This window comes from Acipenser ruthenus, chromosome 49, assembly GCF_902713425.1.
Source record: "Acipenser ruthenus chromosome 49, fAciRut3.2 maternal haplotype, whole genome shotgun sequence".
Classification (NCBI taxonomy): domain Eukaryota; kingdom Metazoa; phylum Chordata; class Actinopteri; order Acipenseriformes; family Acipenseridae; genus Acipenser; species Acipenser ruthenus.
Genome location: NC_081237.1, coordinates 4225280 through 4250185, shown reverse-complemented (window position 1 = coordinate 4250185; position 24906 = coordinate 4225280). Strand labels below are relative to the sequence as shown.

At 43.2% G+C, this 24906-nt stretch overlaps 1 protein-coding gene across 1 annotated transcript; it reads left to right on the top strand.

Annotated features, from left to right (window-relative positions):
* Positions 1-24259, top strand: LOC117401508 (phospholipid phosphatase 2-like). Its single transcript, XM_034911696.2, has 6 exons — positions 1-590; positions 20173-20324; positions 22544-22824; positions 22912-22969; positions 23426-23602; positions 23980-24259. Exons 1-6 carry the CDS (start codon positions 536-538, stop codon positions 24121-24123), a joined length of 867 nt encoding a protein of 288 aa, XP_034767587.1. The 5' UTR covers positions 1-535; the 3' UTR covers positions 24124-24259.
* Positions 24260-24906: the final 647 nt, after the last annotated feature.

Sequence of the window (24906 nt, the reverse complement as noted above, 5' to 3'; positions counted from 1 at the left end):
TATATAGCAGCCAAGAAATTCTGTGAGCAGGACTTGTCGTTGTTTTTAAAAAGAAAAACATGTTTTTTTGAAACCCGTCCAGGGTTTAGGCAAGCGAAGCTGGCGTGACGTCAGGCGCAGGCAGGAGAGAGTGAGAAAGGGGAGGGATGACCGGAGCTACTCCTTGTAACCTTTTTCTCCTTTCCCCAAAAATGTTACGAAACAAATGACATTGCGACTGAAATAGCTTGGAGACAAAATGCGCAAAGGACCGAGACAGGCTCGGATCGCAAACTAAAAGGCACCTGGGTTATTTTCTGAGATTTCCAGTTTGTTTTTGGTGTTGTTGTCGTTCCATAGTAGTACTGAAACAATCCAATTAAACAGGTAGCTCACCTCGAATCCGGAAGAACTCGCCTTGCAGGTTGTTGATAGCACAGCTTTCTCTAACTTCTCTAAGCAGTCTGCTGCATTCAGTTGTTTTTGTTTTTTACGCTTGTTTATAGTCCGAGGAGGGGGAAAGGGGATCAGAACCGTAGACGGATTAAGAGAAAACATGATGGAAAAAAGAAAGATCTTTGTTTTGGTGGACTTTGCGTGTGTCCTAGCGGGTAAGTGATCTGACAAATGTTTCTGTTAATTAGTGAACTCTGGTCCCCGAGCGCTGCAGTAGCGTTGTAAAGGGAACCAGAAAGCTTGAGATGTTGTGAGTGTTAAAATAAATAAATAAATAACATCTTTTTTTTTTTACATATATTTTACTGTACTGAATTTTTTACTATGCAGAGGCGAGTCTGTGCTGGAAACGTTGCATAATAATAATAATAGTAATAATAATAATAATAATAATAATAATCATAATCATAATCATCTCTGTCAATGTAGTATTTTCTATTAAGTTGTATAATTGCATCTTATTTATTTATTTTTATTTTGAACAATAAATGCACTTTTTTTTTTAAATAATCCTCATTTTTTTCTATTAGGCATTTTTCTCGTATTGTAAGCTGTCTGTGTAATCACATATATTAAATGTTCAAACGTGCGTAGTACACAGTATTCTCCTAGTTATTTTCTATAGAGCTAATTTATACCCATTTTTGCAGATGGAAGTGAAATTGAAATCCTGACTAAGTGGATTGCTTGGAGACCGCTGAGCTGGAGTTTAGCATTTCGTTTTTCTCCAGTACAGTAGTGTCCTTCCTCGAGTGTCTGGTTTCTGCAGGGGTGCTGTACGGATTACAGTAGTTAAGCAGCCCCGTGTTTGCATGGTGAAACGCTGCCTTTAGTAAAATATAGCCTTTAATTGTTTCTCATGGATTGCAGCCTGACTGGTTATGCTGTTATTGTACGATATGCGACCGAAAAGCGAGCTGAGCTCGACAGTGTATGTAGATGTTATTTGTAATAAACGCATCGGTGTTAAGCATTTCTGTGTGTTTTCATAGTTAGCCCAGGTGCGTTTGACAACCCAAATGTGGTGTGGTTTTTATAGAACAGCTCTTTCTTTCTTTTTTTCTTTCTTTCTTTCGGTACAGTGTCCCATATGGCTTTTATTATTCATTTATTTATTTTTCTTACACGTTTCAAGACTATTTAAAACATTAGCTTTGTAACTATTTCGTTTTTTATCTTGTAAAATATTCTCGGTATACAAAAGCAGGCAGGGCAGCAGTGTGGAGTAGTGGTTAGGGCTCTGGACTCTTGACCGGAGGGTCGTGGGTTCAATCCCAGGTGGGGGACACTGCTGCTGCACCCTTAAGCAAGGTACTTTACCTAGATTGCTCCAGTAAAAACCCAACTGTATAAATGGGTAATTGTATGTAAAAATAATGTGATATCTTGTAACAATTGTAAATCGCCCTGGATAAGGGCGTCTATGAAGAAATAAATAATAATGATGATGATGGTCCTGACTGGCTGCTTGCATGATGCATAAGAAGATAAAATGGTCCATAGTTGGTATGTAGTCATACCAGCTATAAAACACCCGAGCCTTATCCTTCATTCAGTGTTGTGGTCTTGGCCTTGTATCACGATACACGCGATAGGATATAGCGTGTAAAGAAAGTATCGCGATTCACGAGGAGTCCTTCCGCCCCTGCTGTTAAATCCTGAAGTGGTTTAAGTGCACGGTTTTTCAAATATGTCAAGAGACACTAAGCCTGTTGTCGTGTTTCTGTTAATCATTAAGAGAAAAACAGTCTGCCAACGCTTTTTACGCATTGTTTTTCTAAATCTTATTAGCCATGTAAAAAAAAAAAAAGGCCTCTGATAACCCAGACTGCCTTTCCCCTTTCAAATCTCTTTTCACATCTCCACGAGTTCTGTTCTTGCTGTACTCGGCTGACGGTTTTTTTGTTGTTTTTTGTTCTGTCTCTTTCCAGGATAAAGGTGTGTGTTTGAAACGCGGACCCTGAAAAGGTTGCAGTGTGCTCGCACTTTCCTGACGTGATGTGTGCTTATTGTTTTTTTCTTTCTTTGCCAGCAGCAGCAAATTCCTTTTACTATAAGCACTTCATTTGAATATTGTTTAGTGGACTAAAATCCCTGTCGCAACATGCTGCGGGCAGTTTTCTTAAAAAAACAAAACAAAACTACATATTGTTTCTGCAGGTTTAGAATGAATTATTCAAGCCACTTTGTGTGTAGAACAGAAATAAGCATGGGCTTGTTACCTATACACACTGTGGCTAATCAAGCACATAGTAAAACCTGGAATGGGTGAAGCTGCTGTGCAATAGGAGTCTTATTTCCACACCTGTATTATATTAAAGGTATTATTTCATTAGCTTAGAAGACATTTTTGTCATTAAAATGCTGTGCTGTGGCTGGCTTACTTGTTGACCTCCATTGTAATGCAGGGATGGAAATAAGACTCCTATTGCATAGCAGGTTCACCCATTCCACGTTTTAATAGGAGCTTGATTAGTCCCAGTTTATAAGTAACAAGCTCAGGTGTGTCTGATTAAACTCATAGTAAAACCAGGAACGGATCAAACTGCTATGTAATGAGAGTCTTATTTCCATCCCTGGGGTATCAGGATCCATTAGGGGACAGTGCTGTGTGTGCTCTGTCATGGAACGTGCCAGTGGGATGGTATAATGGGGTGAGTGGGAGCCTTGTGGTCTATAGGGCCACCTAATAAGATAGCTTTAAAGTACACAGCGATCCCTGTATTTTAAAAGCCATTATGTTTAAAAGTGCAGTAGAGTTAGGGTCTTGCTCAATCATGCAGCCTGTGTTTTAAGCTAAGAAGGGCAGTAATTACACAACGCTGGCTCTGGCACTAATGTGGGTTGGGTTTATGATAGGTACCATGTGCCGAGGGAGGCTAGGTTGTTTGTGGTCACTTTGTAGTTTTCCGATAGCCCTTCATTTATTACTCAGCAGCAGCACAAATCTACCTGAACCGTGTAAAGAGCTCACGGCACTGACACTACACAGACAGAAGGAACCGTTAGCTATCAGTATCAAAGCGTTGGATAGCGATGTTCCTCATGTTAATAAAAGTCGACCGTCGATGGACTGAATGTCTCAATCTCAACGTGCGTTTCTTACCTTCTCCAGTTCATTGTCGTGCTGCATGTGCTGCGGTTGTAGGGCTTGGAGATCCACTTCCTCGTGATATTTAAAACCTTGTTTTGTTTTGTTATGTCGTGCCACTGTGAAGGAAAATAACAGGCAGATGTTCTGAGTTTTCAGCAAAATTTGTATATTTACATTAACATACATGTGGAAACAGGCATTTGAACAACTTTTTAGAGTACACTGCTAAAGACAGGGAGACATGCCGAGGATGGAAATAAGACTCCTATTGCACAGCAGTTTCACCCATTCCAGGTTTGTAGGTAACAAGCTCAGGTGTGTCTTATTAAGCTCCTAGTAAAACCAGGAATGGATGAAACTGCTATGCAATGGGAGTCTTCTTTCCATCCCTGGTTGCTTTTTGCAAATGCTGTCTGTCGCAGACAGGACATCTGGTCATGTTTATAACGGCATTACGGATGGACCGATTTTCTTTTGAATGTGGCTGCAGAGTCGATACTTGGTTAAATACTTGGTAAGCTGAAGTCTTTCCTCAGTACTGAGTCTCGCAGCGGTTCAGCTGTCTGCTAGGGACCCCTGTTGTGTCTGCAGAGCAAGACTCTTCAGCTGGCAGCCAAGTGGCCCGCCAACAGTCAGCGAAAATGATCAAAATTAACTAAAATAAATATGGAAAAGAAAAAACAAAAACAGCAACATCGTAAATCAATTTGTGATTAAGACGTGTTTTATTTCTGTATCCGGTAAAGCAGCGTGCGCATCACACAGCCCTGTTTTCTTTAAAGGTACATTTTTAATTTTAGAGGATTTTTTTAAGTTTTTTTTTTTCTGTCATGAAACATTTTGTTCCCTAATATTTATTCATAATGTGCAAGTCCTTCCTTTAGTAAGATGGTGGATGCCCGTTGGCAGCTGCGACGCTGATTTCTATAGAATTTCTCCAGACATTAGATTTACTTTGACTGCCACAGTATAAGATCACTTCCTGTGCAGCAAGTATTAGGACCCCCAGGCCCACAAAGTCTGTGCTGCATAGAATTCGAGTGAGAGGCACAGGTGGGGGCTTAATACTTGTTGCACAGGAAATAAATGTAGTTGAAAGAGCCGTGTTTAAGTGTTGGGCCAGTCAGTGAATATATATTCTGGAAAATGAAGAAAAAACTGCATTTACAGGTTTTTATTTCTCTTTACAGTGTAGCCATGGTGCGCCAATATGATATTACTGTAGGTTTAAGAATTATACAAGTACTGACAATGAATTGCATACATGACAATTGCAGATTCCTCTTAACTTAAAAACGAAAAGTGAACACATTACCTATGAAAATGCACATGCAGTAGATTCCTGTGAAATGCATATCCCGTGTGCCTAACACTTTTATACATTTAACCAGAATAAGGAACATACATTTTCAAAAGAAATGTGCTTCACAATTGTATGCAATTATCAGGCAAACAATTAAATATTACACTGTACCAATAATTGCATAAGCTGGTAACGACAGAAACATGTCTCTCTCTCTGCTCTAGCTAGTAACAAGAGAAAACGATGGTGAAAATCTTAGATTGGACCAATTCTTGTTTATTTTACCAACTGTACCGAAAGCAAAGCCAGTTTATGTATTGTGCAATGAATGTGTGTCAGTAGTACAATGTGAAAAGGCATTTTGAAACCAAACACAGAGCTTTTATGTATCCAGAGGGCTCTGCAGTTAGAGGCTCAGAGGTAGAGACGCTGTTCTCTTCCTCCAAGGTGCTTGTGCAGCTGGGCGATCTTGCACTCATCGATTGTTTTTTGAGATTCATTAGACAGTATACCATACAAAGGAGAGTAACAGTCGGGTTAGAAACAGCAAATTATTTGGGAAGTTAACCAAAACATAGAAACACGATTCCGACCCTTTCCATGGGACTGATCTGTTTTGTTTTTAACGTAGTTTTCATTGTTGTGTCAGAGATGGAACAGAAACAGACACAAGTTCATTTGTTTCAAGTGGCACTCTCACATGTTGAAAGTTTTTTGTGTCGCATCTTCACCTTACTTACAACCACACTGTGGCACAGTTCTCGCTCTCAGACTGTATATAATAGTGTATATCATAGTATAACTGTTATACTGTTACTATGTCACGTGCATTTTAAAATGTCATTCTCACAGGTCTTTGGCTACAGAAATAAATTGCAAAAGATTAAACAAAGGAAAAGGGAAATAAATCAACTGGAGACAGTCGAGATCAAGGGTTTTACAGACCTTTGTACTGCCTGGATCCGGGATGGGGAGAGACACTTATGTTGCTACGTTACCTGTTTGTCTTCCATGGGAGAGGCGGGGGCGGGAGGGGGAGGGGGAGGGGGAGGGGGCAATTGGAGAAACACGGCAGCATTTGTGAAGTTTTTTAGGGTGAAGGATTGTGAGCTTTGGGAATGGGATGAGAAACCCACACATGCCGCTCTCCCAGGGTGGTTCAAATCAGGTCGCCCGGTCGACGTGCAACCTTCAATTTGAATATGGCCGGTAGATTTGGCGACTAAGCATTTACAGTAAATACAACCGAACTTCAGTTCTGTAATAAAGGCTTTCTGCTTAACTGTCAGGATCTGCACCGCCCTGCTGATCTCGCAGAGCCAGTCCTTTCGTGGAACCAGCCCCCCCTTTCTTGTTTCCCTAGTAAACAACTTTAAAAGGAAGTAGGTTCCCCTCACCCCAAGAACAACAAGGAAAGAAAGGAGTGTTGAGGTGTCTGTGCTGCCTTACCGCACAGACAGGGGGGGGGGTTAGAATAACTGCACGGCTTTTAAAAGATTCTCCGTGTTGCCGGAGGACTGCAGTGCTACAGGCCGTTGGGTTTCCCCCGACTCGCTCGGCTGATCAGCTTAGACTGCACGGGAAATTTAAAAAAAAAAACTTTTTACTTCTTACTTACCCAAAATAAAATGTCAAAGAAACTGAAGCAACAGTCAAATCTGTTTGCATTTGGATTTGGAAAATCCACATCTGGCCAACTCCATGACAATGCGAATGTAACACGATGAGAGGGCGTTATCAGAGTGCCAGTATTCTAGCCAGCTTGTCCTTGACAGTAACTGCAAAATAAAGAAATGTGTTCACTTCCCTGGGATTTTTATATAGTTATCTTCCCTGGCATTTGATTCATATAGTTCTGTTTCCTGGAATTTTAATGTATCTAGTTCCCTGGCATTGTATGGAGTTAGTTCTCTGGCACATCAATTCTATATAGTTCCCCTCCCACAATATAAAGACAATTAAAAAAAACGCCCATTACATGAAAACAAAGCATGCAAATGCAATGAGTGTGCAGCATATACACGTCTCCTCATATTGAAAATGTGGGCCACCAGAAAAGTTCACTTGGCCACCAGGTTTTGAAAGCTAGAGACCAAATGGCCACCAGGAAGGGTGTAGTGCTGGGGGGTCAGGGGGGAGTGCCGCCCCCCCACTTCTCTTGGGCAGGGAGAGCACTGCTTCTGTGCTTCACATGTAGAATATTGAACCGTTTTGCTCCTGTTGTTAATATATGGAGATATCCATGTGTATAACCCATACAAATAAGCAAAGAATACAATAACCACAAGAAACCCTTAAGAGATAGAGAATGAAACAGTTTGAATATAGCGTGCCTGGTCTGGAAGAGAGTAAGAGAGGTGAAGGGAGCCTGTATCAATGCTGTGCTGAGGTCTCAGCGGTTTACAATTAGATGTAATAATTCAAACAGTTCTTATTTTTAGACCCATATATAAGAAATAATGTAGATAAAATAAGCTAAACATTTATTTAAAAGATAAAACTCAATCGCAACAAACAAATAAAGGGTACCTGTGGCCTTACACATCTTTTTTTGCAAACGGATGCACTTCTGTTTCAAAACTTCAGTCTCGTTCGCTCTTAAGTGGCTGCAATAGGACAGTGAGACGAGCTGATTCTGGACCAAACCATTCAATATACGAGGAGGGGGGAGGGGGGAGAGGGGGGAGAGGGGGGGGGGTTACGCATAGGATTAATAATAATAATGACTGCTTTTTAATCATGTGTGTATTAGTGTATGAAACTGGTTGAGAAAATGTGTACAGTATTTATTAATTAATTTATTTATTTATCTTTACTATAAATAGCTATTAGTCGCTATTAATAGTTATTAGTAGTTGCATTACAATAATACCTCAATACGTGATTGTCTGAATTTGTAATCAATTGGTACACTTGTTAGCCGTTTCCAAAACTTAAACTGTGGTTCTGTTGAGTGTATGAGGAAAGAGGGACTTCAGGCACGTGGTAGGGTTGAGAGAGCGGTGTGGGGAATAGATAATAGCGACCCCTCACTTATAAATATAGCACTACACCCTGCCCTCTCAGTAACCAAACTGCAGTGGGACCACTGGGGAATAAAGCTGGATAGCAGTATTATTTGTTTATTTAGCAGACGCCTTTATCCAAGGCGACTTACAGAGACTAGGGTGTGTGAACTATGCATCAGCTGCAGAGTCACTTACAACTACGTCTCACCCGAAAGACGGAGCACAAGGAGGTTAAGTGACTTGCTCAGGGTCACACAATGAGTCAGTAGCTGAGGTGGGATTTGAACCAGGGACCTCCTGGTTACAAGCCCGTTTCTTTAACCACTGGACCACACAGCCTCCTCCAGTACATATGGCCAGCTCTAATCTAAAATCAAAAAGCAAATGGTATGTGTGTGGGTGTGTCAAGTGAGGGTCATTGAACTGTGAATGAGGTGTGTGTTCAAGGTGGGGGAGGGAGTGGTAGAAGCAGTTTTAAGGTGGATTGTCTTGTTTCTCAGTGTTTGCTGTGGATCCTTCCTCCCCCCCCCCCTGCTCAGGAGCCCCCAAACAAACCAAACAAGCTGAGGTTGGTCATTGTTTCCCAGAAACTCCTGGGATTTCCTTGTTAACAAGATGTTTTTTATCAAGCTGTTCCAGCGGGCTGGATTCTCAAAGCATTTCTTTCTCTGTCGTTAGTGCAATGTTTGGAGAGGAAAAAACCCCAGTTCTAAAATGATGAAGAAACAACTCCAGACTATGCACAGCCCTTCAATGAAACGGCACGTTTCAGCTGTTGATTTCTAGTTCGGTAACTTCCAGGTGTTTTTTAAAAAAAAAATTAACAATAATAATCTGAAATGTGCTAATGACGATTTGGAGTAAAGATCTTGGAGAATCTAATCCAGTGAGTTTTCACTGCGGTCTGGCTCATCCCCGTGTTTCTCGCTCTGATCTTGCTCTGTAAAGTTCAGTATGATTCAGTTTCCGGAGTTGTGCTGCTGTGTTGGTACATGCCCCATGCTGTGTTGGTACGTGCTCCATGCTATGTTGGTACATGCTCCATGCTGTATTGCAACACCTGTGTGTTCTGGAGAATGCTGATTTAGGTCCTTGTGCGCTTGCTTCCTCTGAGTACTGCCTGTAAGCAGAGAGAAAGGCTCTTTCACTGGGATCTTGCATTGATTGTTTCATTTTTATTTTTTAATATTTATAATATTTCTATACATTGTAAACCACTGTAATTGAGCCGGCTGTGAAAATCAATCTAATTTATTAATAGATACCGAAGTATAATATGAAAATGTGACCTTTTAAATATTAAATCAAATCTACTTTTTTTTATTGGAAATGTGTTTGATAAACACAATTTTATAAGCGACGTTTTAATCTGTGTAACGGTTTGCCGCTTTAGCAGAAAGTGAAACTGGTTGATCTAAGTGGAATGTCAGTAGCTTCATATTACACTGAAATCAGGGATGGGACTCCTACTGTGTAGCAGTTTCACCCATTCCAGGTTTTACCACAAGCTTGATTAGCTGCAGTGTTTATGTAACAAGCTCAGGTGTGTCTTATAATGAAACCAGGAATGGATCAAACTGCTATGCAAAGGGAATCTTCTTGCCATACTTGGGTATTACATCTGGATAATGAGGATGATGAAGATGATGATACTTAAACCACATGTGACGGAGAACAGGGGTTCAGGGGGGTGTGTCGTGTGTGTACATGCGTGCATGCGTGCAGTGACCCACAGTGTCCCACAGTAAAAGCACAGCAAGGTGTAATAAAGCATAGGTAAGCATTGTAAAGACCAGTGAGGTATGGTAAAGCATGTTATTACAAATGGCAAACCACGTTGAACTTTGGTAAATGCGTAGTCTAACAATGGGAAAAGCATGGGAAAGCTGCAAAAATACAATGCAAAAATAAACTTTTATAAGAGAACTCACACTGCCATGTGGTTCTGAAAAGGTGGTCAAAGTGACAATTGTACGGACCTTTGATCTCATTCTTCCCATGTGGGGAATGGCCTTCACCAATAACGTTATCATTGTAAAGGATTTATGTGTGTAACTTGGTTCACTTAGAGCTGGACTGACCCAATTCACTAGAACTAGAACAAAACTTAATTTTACAAACTAAGTAGTTTTCTATTTTATCTTATGTTCCGTATTCCTTCAAGATTAGACATAAACAGGAAGATGTTTATTAAATGAGTCATAACCAGAGAAGGCAAGTTCCAACAACTGTCCCGGGTCCTCTTCTCACACTGAACAGAAATGAATCTTCCTCTATTGCACACTGAAAACCCAGCCCTTCCTGTAAAACAGAGGTTCTAACCATGTTGATTGTATTAGGGAGAGAGTGTGAAAGTGTTCACAGTGTGGATGGGTATCCCATTGCACAAGTGATCTACATTTTCCATTAGCTCCTACTGGCTGAGCTAATAAAGTCTATGAGCAATAATGCCCGAAGCTTCTTTACACCAAATTAGCATAATTATTTTCATAAAGGAGCAATGCACGCAATAAAGTTACCAAACCAGAAACCTCAAGGCTCTCGATTCAACTTTTAATAGGGTTTATTACAATTATAACCTCCCCCCCCTTTTTTTTAAGCGGGTGCTTGTAATGATTCGGAGTTCAAAGCTCAGCTGATCTCTGAGATATTCAGAACGGCTGCCCCCAAAAATGTGATGAAAACACCAATCCTCATAAAGGGAATGTAGGTCAGGGCTGCAGAGCTTGCATATTGGGAACAGCTTGCTTGAATTTAACTGAACTTTGCGTGCACACTCATGAACACTCATACTCTCCTAACAGCCTCCCTGCTCTGTGCTGGTGGAGAAGGAGAAAGAGAGGCTCTTCTACTCTCTCAACAGCCTCCCTCTGTGCTGGTGGAGAAAGAGAAAGGGAGGTTATTATACTCTCTGAACAGCCTCCCACTGCTCTGTGCTGGTGGAATAGAGAAAGAGAAAGGGAGGCTCTTCTACTCTCTCAACAGCCTCCCTCTGCTGGTGGAGAAAGAGAAAGGGAGGCTCTTCTACTCTCTCAACAGCCTCCCTCTGCTGATGGAGAAAGAGAAAGGGAGGCTCTTCTACTCTCTCAACAGCCTCCCTCTGCTGGTGGAGAAAGAGAAAGGGAGGCTCTTCTACTCTCTCAACAGCCTCCCTCTGCTGATGGAGAAAGAGAAAGAGAGGCTCTTCTACTCTCTCAACAGCCTCCCTCTGCTGATGGAGAAAGAGAGGCTCTTCTACTCTCTCAACAGCCTCCCTCTGCTGATGGAGAAAGAGAAAGAGAGGCTCTTCTACTCTCTCAACAGCCTCCCTCTGCTGGTGGAGAAAGAGAAAGAGAGGCTCTTCTACTCTCTCAACAGCCTCCCTCTGCTGATGGAGAAAGAGAAAGAGAGGCTCTTCTACTCTCTCAACAGCCTCCCTCTGCTGATGGAGAAAGAGAAAGAGAGGCTCTTCTACTCTCTCAACAGCCTCCCTCTGCTGGTGGAGAAAGAGAAAGGGAGGCTCTTCTACTCTCTCAACAGCCTCCCTCTGCTGATGGAGAAAGAGAAAGGGAGGCTCTTCTACTCTCTCAACAGCCTCCCTCTGCTGGTGGAGAAAGAGAAAGGGAGGCTCTTCTACTCTCTCAACAGCCTCCCTCTGCTGATGGAGAAAGAGAAAGAGAGGCTCTTCTACTCTCTCAACAGCCTCCCTCTGCTGATGGAGAAAGAGAGGCTCTTCTACTCTCTCAACAGCCTCCCTCTGCTGATGGAGAAAGAGAAAGAGAGGCTCTTCTACTCTCTCAACAGCCTCCCTCTGCTGGTGGAGAAAGAGAAAGAGAGGCTCTTCTACTCTCTCAACAGCCTCCCTCTGCTGATGGAGAAAGAGAGGCTCTTCTACTCTCTCAACAGCCTCCCTCTGCTGGTGGAGAAAGAGAAAGGGAGGCTCTTCTACTCTCTCAACAGCCTCCCTCTGCTGATGGAGAAAGAGAGGCTCTTCTACTCTCTCAACAGCCTCCCTCTGCTGATGGAGAAAGAGAGGCTCTTCTACTCTCTCAACAGCCTCCCTCTGCTGGTGGAGAAAGAGAAAGGGAGGCTGCTTTGCTTTCTCAACAGCTTTCATTTCTCTGGGGAGTGAGAAAGTTAGAAAAGTAAATTAAGGTAGGTCAGCCACATAGTTTTTAATTTGATTTCCATTCCTTAGAATTCAAAGCTTTACAAACACCACCCCCTCTTCCAAACACACACACACAAGTACTGCTAAAATAACCTCTTCAAGGAATTGAACTTTTTTTATTTTTTGGCAGACTCTGTTCTTTAACACACTGGGTATGGAAGTGGGATGCATTCCTGTATGCTGAGTAATATTCCCCGTTTCCCAATATATTCTATTCGCAGTTATACATGCTTAAAATATGGAGTGCGACTGGCTACAACACAGGGTCAAGCCAGAAAGAAAGAGCACTGTGAAGCTCCTAAGAGAAGCCAAGGCGAGTAGAAGTAATTAGCCCAGTAGTCCTCCAGTAATACAGCATGTTTTAACAGCTATCTTCCACCTTGATGGAATCTCTAATGCATGCAGAAGTGTGGCGCAGTATTAAGTTAGATGAAAACGTTTTCTAAATGTATTACTGAAGAGCAGATTTCAGATTTAAAAACATGATTTCTATGCCAACAACACTGCATAAGATTCCCCCCAAACACAGCACTTGTCTTTATCACAATTGTTTTTTTATTAGTCATTTTGTAAGTTCCGCTGTAAGCAGGATGGCGCCGTGATAGAAAAATAAAACAAATCTCTCTGGTAACGGCCAGGCTGAATCGAACCCGGGGTCAAGCAGCTTCCTGTTGGGAAGGGTCTGGACTCCCGAGCAGGGGCCCCCAGCAATCTGGATAGGATAGATTGGAGGGGCCACGCCGGGAGCCACCCTGTGTCCAGTTTCAAGTCCCTTCGGTCAGTCTTTGTTCTCGTGGAGATCCTGTTTCCTGAGCCAGCGCTGGCTGCCTCTGCCCCCAGACCAGGCCTGCTTTCCGGGCTGCTTTGTACTCGGCAGGGCTGGGCTGCCGACAGCTCTGACAGAAAGAAAAATAAATAAGACGACTGTGGGAGAGAATAATGCAGGGCTTCCGTGTGACTAGGCAATGCGTAAATATAGAAAAAAGAAAATCTCCCAGCCACTGCCCTGTCACGTGGCTGTCGGGAGTCTTGCTTCCTTGGGATCCACTCACTGGAACACAGGCTGATCCCCTCCTGGCTGGGTAAATCCCTCTTGAGGAAAAAGGCCAGCCCTGCAGGTGTCTGCTGCAGCTCTCCAGGCCAGTAGGGGTGCTCTTATCTGGTAGTCTCTGGCCCCAATACATTGCTCTCAGCATGATCATAAGCCAAGATAAGCAACTTGGCATTGCCAGGATGCGAACTTGGGCTCCCCCGACTGCATGACTCGCACGCTTGTGACTTTACCGGTGGATCCCTTTCTTTCTAAAAAAAATAAATTGATAGAAAATGATCAATGCTAGAAGGCTTGTAACCCCTTTTCTTCTCCCCTGCCACGGTGAATATCGGACGCAGTCACGTACAGCCCTAGATGAGATCATGTAATGGCACGCGTCTCAAACGCTCCAAAACAGCAAGACTCTTTTGGGAGCAACGGGGAAGCGCTTTCCAGCTGGAAGCACCTCAGCCAGCTTTCTAAACTGAGACTTCCATGCAGTGTTAATCACAGCGGGACCCCACTGACCAGCTCAAAGAGAAAGGCCTGGAAGTGGATTCACCCTGAGAGTCCAGATACTTCCAGCGCCAACTTTCCTGCCTTTGAGACCTGCCGCTGATTCTCCTGGGCTGAGCGTGATGTAGAGAGCAATCCTGGTGCCAAAAACACACGGCTCTTCACTGTATCTGAAAAAACTTAGTCGCTCTTGAAAAAGCCTCCCGATGAGGCTCCAATGTGAATCAGGCGGGCGGGGGGGGGGCGGGGTCGGTCGGAGGGCTGTGAGTGAATTCCAACCGTCAGGAAGGTAATGAATGGCAATTATAGGAAAAGTGATCCATAGCATCCACCTTTGCGTAACTTTAGAACTTTATCAGAAATATGCTTGTGACATGTCGGCCTTAGTGTTTATGCAGTAATGACTATACTACAGTGTAAGGTTATTTATGAAATATTCAGCACTTATTCAAAGTCACATCAGTTTTATACACAGTAATATTGCAGTCATTTATTTGAAATTTGGAGGGGGGTGGGGATTTGTGTTCTGGGTTGAGTGATGATTACCAGCATTGCTGAAATGTTTAAATGCATAAATCTTTAAACCTTAAAGTTAAATAGAAACGCCTGCCGATGCCCACCCATTCCCAGAGGACTGGTGCAGCTGATGGGAAGCTGCCTAGCCCGGAGTTTACAGCTACCCATTGTAATTGCAGATCAGGAGCTAAAAATGGAAAGGCTGTCTTCGGCTTTCTGTTTTTAGTGTAGCTTTTTCAGTCGCTTAAAGGCTACTGTATTTGTGTGACTGACTGGCTACTCCAGCAGCCATCCTTAGAAAAAAATTAAAATAATCTTAACAAAACGAGCGTGGTGTGAGTGGTTCTGCTGCTCGCTGCTGAGCTCGAAATACCAGCAGCGGACTGGGCACTGTTGGCGTGTGTTTTTTCTAGTTTGACAATTTACTGTAATTAGTTCTTCAAGGATTTTAATTTAATAGCGGTGCCAGGCGTCTGAGTAATAGGTAGCTCCAGTCCATTTATTTTTAAGATGTGTTATAATTTACTACGCTGACTGCAAAACAGAAACCCTGTGTTGGACTGTGTGTCGGTTTCTGTACCGGGACAGTATTCTCTTGAGGATTTTGTTAATCTGGAAAAAGTTTTGAATCCCTGAAAGCTGCTAAGCCCAGTAGAAATGCTCTTACAACTAAAGCCAGCTTTGTGTCATGTATACAAACTAGGCTGTCAACCTGTCCTGCTTCTCAGTACACACAAAGTCATTGTTAGCAGCCTTTACTCGCAGTGAGTGACTCTTATTGGCCGGATAACAGGATTGCCACACCCACTTATATTCAGTGGTTAAACTGGGATTTTAAAAGAGGTGAAACTGGGATTTTAAGAGGCGGAACTCCCTTCCGAACCGTTCCGCCCCAATTTAACCCCTGCTTATATTGTGGTCAGCATGTATTGGTTCTTCATTTGTGTCACAGGAAGTGATCAGGTTCCAGGAAGCAGAATCAACTTCTCCTGTGTTGTCTTTCTACGTTCTCCAAATTGAAGAAAAAAAAAAAAACAAAATAAAAAAAGTCAAGCAAAACACCCTAAAAGGGGACAGGTGCAAACGGACTCCATTCACGAAGCTTCGACTCGAGAGCTACTGAAATTATTTTTTTGAACCCTGTTTTTAGGAATACAATGTTTTGATATTTCTGAAACTGTTCTGGATCATTGATGGTTTCATAACTGTCTAACTTTCATTTCTTTATAAAACGTAAATATTCTTTAAACAAGTCGTGAGTGAAAAAGCTTTGATAACCATTAACTTTGCCCTCTTCTGGTGATTTACTGACTTGTAACATGTTTCCATGTGTTTGGTGGCTGCCTCTAATCAAGTTGACAAACAGAGCCTGATTCAAACTCTAACCCCAAACCATAATAATTCCACACTCCTTTCATCCATAGCTATAACACAGTGGGGACTTCAGAAACACTGAAAGAAACTTTGTAAATGCAACGACAAAAGTCTCTCGGTGTCTTCAGTCAAGACGAAACGTTTGGCGTTGAATTTACTAAACTCTGCAAACCAGAGAACAACGGCACTGTAAATATTGTTCATTTGTGACAGATTTTTAGCCCTGGCCGACATTTTAGAAGATACATGTAATATAAAGGGATGAAAAGCAAACCTTTTTCAGGGTGTCTCTTGGCCAGAGAGGTGCTCATTGCAGCACCGTGTTCAGCTGAGTTTTGCTGGAGGATTTCATATGCCTGGAAAGGGATGCATACAGCTATCCCCTTACTAAAGATTCCTATAGTAAAAGCATAGTAATCAGTAAACCAGACCTTGACCTCCAAGGTCAACAAAGTGTTTGAAGATCATATTTACTTGCTGTTCACCTATAAAAGTTTCCCCACAGTAAAAGTGTAACAGAGCACAGTGAAAGCATGGTCGGCATTGTAAAGCACAGAGAGACGTGGTAAAGCATATTAAAAACACAGCAAATTACTATAGCAAACTGTAGAGACAGCCAAGTTCTTGCAATGTAATGTGAGCATGCTGTATGATTTTTGGCTTGTCCATATTCCCGTAGTGAAGTTTCCGTGCCGCGCTGGTCCTGTCCCCTAAGCTCAGTCTCTGGTTCCTTGGTCTGAAACCCAGTTCTGACTCACACTTTCCTCTGCTAACTGGAAGCTGTAATTACTTAAAGCAGCAGAGTCACACACGCCAATCTAAAACATCATTCGATCCTTCTTCACCAAGCTGCTCGACTCCGAGGAAATGCACAGCCCCACACTAGGCTTAGTAGATGGTGTGATCGCATGCATTGAATTTTACATTCCACAATTTTTCTTTTGCTAGGCAGCGTGCATTCGTAACGGCAGAGTTAGGGTTTATTCATCACGCAGTTTAGTTTCCTTCATTGAAATGCAGACCCCTGTGTCCAGATAGTGTCTGTCCGCCTGCCTGTCGGTCACACACTACTGAAAACGAGAACTACCTTGAATCTTCTCCAGACTTTTATCATAGACGTCTAGAGCCTTGTTGCATTGCAGTTGAGTAGAATCAGATACAAGATATTTACCTGTCATGGATTTGAGGTTGTAAGGAACCCCACAGTATGGACCGGTTTGTTTTTTTAATGCAGCACTCCAGCCCCCCAGTGCTTTGAGGAGGTCATGGCAGATCTGCTCAGGCAGGTCCTGTGTTTGGTTTCGTGGTCGCTCGCTGCACACCAGGGCTCTGCTTCCAGATCTGGGGTTGGAATGAGTCCAGGACCTGCCCTGGAGGGATTCTATTAGGCTGGAATGTGTCGGCTGCTGTTTAATCATTTAAAGGGTGCTTAAGGATCTTTTTATTTTATTACACGTTCCCATGTGTTGCTACAACTGTTTACATAAGGTGTGTGTATTGTTTTAATTGTTTATTTATTTATTTTTTTTACATTTGACCACTTTTTTAAACCTTTAAATTGCATTCTCTGCCTCAAGATGGCTTTCCATGTACCCGCATGGACCTCTCAGAACTACATTTCCCATCATCCTCCTGCTTACATATGTAACTGAGATGGATTTACCAGTGAGCAGGAGGATGATGGGAAATGCCCCTGCCTGTCTGCCATTCAGTCCCGGGCCTCTCTCAAGCAGAGACTGACGCAAGTAGTGGTCTTGTATTTAATATATATTTACATGTGCAGTACATCGGTATATTAATAACAGGTCTTAATAGGTTCCAATGGGGGTGTGACTTATAATATTAAACATATGTCCAGCAATTTCATATACGAGGTTCCTCCACATGGGACATGTTTGTTTAGTCGAGTCTGAGGGCACGTAGGCTCTGTAAATTGATCCTAATTTGCTCAGCAGGAGCCCTGTAACAGCAGCAGCAGCGGTGGTGGTGTTGGTGGTGAAGGGGATTGAGTTGGGACGCCCTCTAGAGGCCAGGCTGTGTCAGTGCAGCGCAGTCCGGTATGTGTTGGTGGTTCTGTCTTCTCTTCACTGTTTTTGTGTCCAAACTGATCAAGATAAGAAGACGCTACTTGCAAAGCTGGAACTTAACTAAGCTGATTAATACCCAGCTTGATATTCATTCTAGAACGTTCCAGACTGCTCTGTTCCGGTTTACAGAGACCAGCTGGAAACACTGTGCTAGGTATGTCTTTCCATGTAACTAGTGTGTTCCCTGTTTTAAATAAATAAATGCAGCGTTATTATTTCTGTATTCTTAAACTCAAAAACTCAAACAGGTCATGTGAACGGGGCCCTATGTCTGTGTTCTACTAGAAGAGACATCGGTTCAACACACAGCCTTGTAGCTTCTGTTATACATGCTGGTTTGCACCTGCTTTAGCTGCTGTCACACCCAGGGCTTGGCTATCTCTGTCGAGGGTCAAAGTGCAGTCTGTCTTACAGTTGGGAATCCCTAGGGTTAAAGTCCTTTTCCTCCTGCAATAAATCTCTAAGTTCAATTTCCACACCCCTGGGAGTAGTCTGCATAACAGGAGCTGTTTAAAAAATGTGCAGAGAGGGGCCGAGCTACAATGGAAAACTAACTGATAAAAATATCTGAGCAGCATTATCCCCCCCACCCCTCCCCTTCGCCCTCACGTCTACTGAACCGGAGAAGCAGCCTTTTCATTAGCTGGGTTGATGCGGGTTACTGTATGAGTTTGACAGACCAGTGTTGACTGATTCATACAAAGCTGTAAGGTCCACATTCACAATGCTTCATGTCAAGGACTGTTTTTAAGAAATGTTTAGTTAAAAACCCATTTTGATTCATTCAATCCAGTGTGCAGTTCACAAAACCCCTGTCAGCTGTTTTTAAAGTGATCGAAGTTTATTGGCAGTTTTCGACGCACTGTTAAACCCAACAGGAAAAAAAAACATTCCTTAAAGCAGTCCTTAAGGGTTTTTATTTGGTTGGTCCTTTGACTTTTCCTTTGGGTGAGATTCTATTGCAGTAAACGGTGCTCAGTATATCAGGATTGCGGGACAGGGGTTGAAATAAGACTCCTATTACATAGCAGTTTCATCCCCTGGCTTTACCACGAGCTCGATTAGCCACAGTGTATATGAAACAATCAGGCGTGTCTTGTTAAACTCGCAGTAAAAACAGGAACGGATCAAACCGCTATGCAATGGGAGTCCACCCATTTCCACCCCTGTGGGACAGGGCATCTATAAGAAGTGGTGGGGTTTCCTGCAGTGTCTGGAAATGAAGGCAGGTACGTGGGGTCCTGGTGCTTGGGCAGTGAACAGTGCCAGGCAGGGCTCCCCAGACACACAGCAGACAGGGAGCGGGTGATCAGCAGCTCTGGTGCAGACTGATAGGAGGCACGACCGCGTAGATAGCGTCCGGGGCGAAGGCCACACCCTTTCACTGCTGCTGGGTCTCTTTTTAATTGAACTACGTTTCCAAAAGTTCCAAACCTTTCAAGTTGGAAAATGAGAAATAACACCCTAAGTGCTTCCCCATAGTAAAAGCAACGTGTAATAAAGCATGGTGAAGCACAGGTAAGCATGGTAAAGACTAGCGGTAAAGCAATTTAATAGACATGGCAAACCAGGGTACACTGTGCTAATTTCGATGAAACAGCGCATGATGTTTGTTAGGGTGCACTAACGCAGAGGAAGGCGGTAGTCCACCTGGTTTGGTATTGTTTGACCTCGTTTTGACTCCTGGGTGAATGGCACCATGCGGGTGGGCGTGCATGACTTCTTTTTTCCAAGTTGATATCCCTGATGGGGGTGTAGTATTACCTTGCTTTGTTGATTCTGAAATCAGCAGAAAAAAAGTAGGTGTTGGCTACAAAGCCCAACAAAGAAATTCATTGTCTCCTCCGGGCTACTGAAATGTGTACAGCTGGATAGGGCTGAGAAGTCAGTACTGTTGAATAGTAGAGGACAATAGTGGCCCACAAGGATCATCGCAGTGCTATTGTTGTTCTGTGCTTTAGTGCTGCCATCAGGTGTCTTACCCAGGCGGCTAATTCACCAGCCTCTGCGAGACAGACTCGGCTCCTGTGAAAACCTGTGAAGCTTCATACTGTGCAGAGCTAGGCAATGGGGGATCTTCCCCTTTCATCCCAGCCCAGCAGATAGCTCTACTGCACCCTCTGGTGGTTCAATAGAAACATGACAAGGATTAACAAAAGCTAAAAAAAAAAAAAAAAAATCGGAAATTGGCATTCCTTCAAAGAACACTCCAGTCCTTTTCTGAAGCCAGTTTTCCTCTCTAATCCTTTATTTCCAATACCTAGAGCCATCACGCAACATCTGTTTCTAATACTGTACCCAGGTCCTTTTATAAACACAGGAACTAAAATCTACATTGCACAACAAACCCTTGTAGCTTATAAAAAAAAACAGTGGAAAGTGCAATACAAGTCAACTGTTGCTGTTGTCTTTGTCGGCATTGTTACCCTCCTTAATGAAATAGTTTGTAGTGGAAGAAGCTCCTAATGTGTTCCTGCTTGACAACACCTCTGCTTCTCACTGCTGGGGTCGAAATCGCCAGCGTTTCTTAAGGAATAAACGCAGTGAAACCCTGTTTAGATAGACAGGCATCAGGGCGGACACCCCAACTCCCCAGGACGTGGTCCTCCGGAGCTGGCATGAGCCTCACACAGTTCTGCATGGTTGTTGTTCGCAGTCTCCCTGCCCTTCGTGATCATGACCCTGCTCCACAAGCCGTACCAGCGCGGGTTCTACTGCGACGACGAGAGCATCCGCTACCCCTACCGGGGGGAGACCATCTCCCACGGCATGATGGCAGGGGTCACCATCACCTGCAGCGTCCTCATCGTGAGTACAGGGGCTCCAGGGGGGTAGTGGTGAGCAGTGGGTGAACTCGCCTCTTTGGTGATCCAGGCTTGGCAGTGTCATGGGAGGCAGTAAAGCTGTACAGAGATGCTCTTAGCAGATCATGTCAGTTGTGGGTTATAGGTTAAGAGAGCCTGCCCAGCATTATATGCACTGCAGTCGCTTTTTATATAGTGAATTGGAACATGCCTCCGCTTGATTTAGCTACGATTTGCTTATCACTGGAGAGTAGGAGCGAGTAAACGCCTTATTCCTTAAAGGGTACATAAGGCCCTTTTTATTTTATTGTGTTACATGTTCCCATGTGTTGCTACAACTGTTTACGTAAGGTGTGTGTATTGTTTTATTTATTTATTTATTTAACATTTTGACCACTTTTTTAAATGCTTAAATTGCATTCCCTGCCTCAAGATGGCTTCCCATGTACCTGCATGGACCTCTCAGAACTACATTTCCCATCATCCTCCTGCTCACTGGTAAATCCATCTCAGTTACATATGTGAGCAGGAGGATGATGGGAAATGTAGTTCTGAGAGGTCCATGTGGGTACATGGGAAGCCATCTTTGAGGCAGGGAATGCAATTTAAAAGTTTTAAAAAGTGGTCAAAATGTAAAAATTAAAAATTAAAACAATACACACACCTTACGTAAACAGTTGTAGCAACACATGGGAACATGTAACATGTAACATAACATAAAATAAAAAGGTCCTTATGTGCCCTTTAAATGAGAAGCGGGTAACTCCATTTTTCCCCAAATGAGAAGTGAGTAAACTCTGCGTTTTACCCTCGGCTGCACTGCAGAGAGACACACTGCTTCCACATGTGGGCTTTACAGACCTTCCCCAACTATAAAACACTCAACAGTTTAAAAACGCTCAATTCAAACCTTTGTCATTGAATTTCTTCAGTTTCCTTTAGCACCTTTTTATAAAAAGATTATTATAGCCAAAGCAGAGCTTAGAGGGATGGTAAAGCCTATTAAAACATAATAAACAATGGTTAATACCTAGTCTAACCATGGGAAAAGAATTGCAAAATTGCTGTGCACATTTTTCAATGGAAACCACCCTGGCACCAGTTTATAGAGATCCATTTCCGTTCTAACAAGCAAGTCTATCTAAAAACTGCTGTGCTTTTCATTTTCTTTTTATAAAGGTCTTGCATTGATTTGTAAATGCTGTGCATAAAGAAACTGTTATTAAAAAGAATGCTTGATTGTGTGTTCAGATCCAGCCCCAGACTGCTGGCACCATGTGCTGGTATGAGTTAGAGCCTGATCACTTCATTCCAACATAATGTGAACTCACAGCAGAGTCTCGCTAAAACCCAACTATAATCTACACCAGCCCGCTAATGAAACGCAGGCTTCGCCTGTCATGTGATGAGCGCAAAACATGAACAGATTATTATTATTATTATTTATTTCTTAGCAGACGCCCTTATCCAGGGCGACTTACAATTGTTACAAGACATCACATTATACATTATTTCACATTATACAGATATCACATTATTTTACATACAATTCCCCATTTATACAGTTGGGTTTTTACTGGAGCAATCTAGGTAAAGTACCTTGCTCAAGGGTACAACAGCAGTGTCCCCCACTGGGGATTGAACCCACAACCCTCCGGTCACGAGTCCAGAGCCCTAACCACTACTCCACACTGCTGCCCATCAGATGCCTCTGTATGTTTCATTCAAAGGGGTTATTACTGTTTTATTATTATTATTATTATTATTATTATTATTATTATTATTATTATTATTATTATTATTATTAAACACAAGGATTCAAAACATTAAAACAACATCTACACATTTTTACAAACCCATTACGATCTGATCAAGTCGCTAATGAGAACAGGGTTAGGTCCTAACTGAGAGTCTACTGCCTAAAGCAGTGCACTGGACAGGGCTGAAGGATGTCAAGGAGGCCTCCTGAGAGCCTGCTGCCCAAAGCAGTGCACTGGACAGGGCTGAAGGATGTCAAGGAGGCCTCCTGAGAGCCTGCTGCCCAAAGCAGTGCACTGGACAGGGCTGAAGGATGTCAAGGAGTCCTCCTGAGAGCCTGCTGCCCAAAGCAGTGCACTGGACAGGGCTGAAGGATGTCAAGGAGTCCTCCTGAGAGCCTGCTTCCCAAAGCAGTGCACTGGACAGGGCTGAAGGATGTCAAGGAGTCCCCTTCTTGTGTTCCAGATCGCATCAGGAGAGGCGTACTTGGTTTACTCGAAGCACCTCCACTCCAACAGCGATTTCAACCAGTACCTGTCTGCGCTGTACAAGGTGGTGGGCACCTTCATCTTCGGGGCGGGGGTCAGCCAGTCCATCACCGACCTGGCCAAGTACACTGTCGGCCGACTGCGCCCCAACTTCCTGGCAGTGTGTGACCCCGACTGGAACAAGATCAACTGCTCCAGGGGGTACGTGATGCTGGAGTCCATCTGCAGGGGGAGCCCCCGCAACGTCACCGAGTCCAGGTGAGGGGGCAGGACGGGTTACAGTGGGGAGTCTTGTATCAAGCAGAGTCTGTACAGTCTGTCAGCTTGTCCTCTTCTGTGTTCCAGGTTGTCCTTCTACTCCGGTCACTCCTCCTTCGGGATGTACTGTATGCTGTTCCTGGCAGTGAGTGCTTCTCCCTACTTCTCCCTACTTCAGATCTCCAAGTTAAACTATAGCGAGCCAAGCAGACAAAAAGTTTCAACAAAATGTAGATTTTTTACATTCCTGGCATTTGATTGTTTTAAAAATGTTCTGAGTTCTGAGACCCAGGACACTAAATGTTTGTCTGTTTGATTTGAGCTCCTTACTCTGGATTGTGTTTTTTTAAGCTACAGATGCTTGGTTCTAGTTTTGTTAAAAAAAAAATTAAAAACAGGAGTTCAAGACTCTTTGAAAATGTGCTACGCAGTTGTACGTGCAAAAAAAACATGTATTTTGCACTTAGGCGTTCATGTACAGACAGAGCAGGGATCTGAGAGAGGCAGCGTGTGTCTGCTGTTTACCACACTGTAGCTGGAACAGCAGTTGTCAGTGCTAACCGCATCGTGGTTGACCTGTTTGCCTCCTCTCCTCCCCCAGCTCTATGTCCACGCTCGTTTAGTGGCGAAATGGGCTCGTCTGCTCCGTCCCACGATCCAGTTCTTCCTCATCTCCTTCGCTCTGTACGTGGCCTACACGCGGGTCTCGGATTACATGCACCACTGGAGCGACGTTCTGGTGGGGCTCCTGCAGGGGGCGCTCATAGCCACTCTCAATGTAAGTGCAGCACGTCTCCTTTTAAAAGTTTAATAAGAGCATTCTGTAAATGTAAGGGGATAGTAAACAGGGTTGGGTCAAATTCCTTTTTTCAATTCCAATTCCTTTTTAAAATCAATTCCCATTCCCTTTCTATCAGTTTTAACACTTCATTAAGCAAAATTGCAATTCGCAAGTCACAGTTTGTTGATTAAATTGGCTTCAAAACTAAAACAATTATTATGTCCCGTCCCCCACCCTGGTACATATATAATGTATTTGGAGTGATTAAACAGACCGGATTTATTTATACTCCTCAGTTTTTCTTTTGTTCATAAATGGCCCGAGAGGTCAAATAAATAATAATGAAATAAAATGCCGTTCTCCTTCCCTCGCAGGTGCGTTACGTGTCCGATTTCTTCAAACGGAGACTCCCCAGAGTGCAGCAGAGAACGCAGCAGGATGAACTGGAGTGTAAACCAAGCCTGCATGCGGCTGATTTGGAACGCAACAGCCATTACAGCCTTCCAGGGGCTATCTAATGAACGAATGAGCGAGCGAGCGAGTGAACCACCCCCAAAAAACCACTGGACTTTAAAAGAGAGACCGAGAGAATTCGGACTGTGTAAAATCAATGACAGCGCTTCACCTTTATATATATATATATATATATATATATACACACATTATACATTATACATTATATATATATATATGATGTATAGCAGACTCTTGATCCTTTTTATCAAGAGTTATTATTGTTTGTTCTTTGTCGTTGTTGTTGCCTGTGTGGTTGATATTTAGCTCCTACCTACGGATCTCGGGGGGGGGGGGGGGGGGGGGGACTAAGCACTGGTCATGTGATCCATGGGTGTGTGCTGGAATAAAAGAAAATAATTGTTGATTTTGTGTGAGTTAGTGGGCATGTGCTCTTCATTAAGGAAACTGCAGGTTTGACCAGGTTGGAGAACGGGATTCTGGGCAGCTGATTTAACTGCAGTAAGTGTTCCTGAGCTGTAGGGGGCGTATACGGCACTTTACACCCCAATCGCAGGATTAGAAACCCTCTCATGTCACCGATGTAGATCACCATAGTCTTTAAACATTTGGAAACTTTCATATATCTATGGAAGACAACTGTAGTGCAGCCCCTGAATCTGATTATCAAAGCCCTGGTCAGCGCCCCTTCAGCAGCTGTCACTCGCGCTCAGCCTGTCCATAATCCCTTTAAAATAGGGCTCTCTGGGACCAGGTGGAAAAAATTTCCATGCTGACTTTTTCGGAAATGTGTTTCAGGTGGACCGGACTGCTGCAGATTTTCCTCT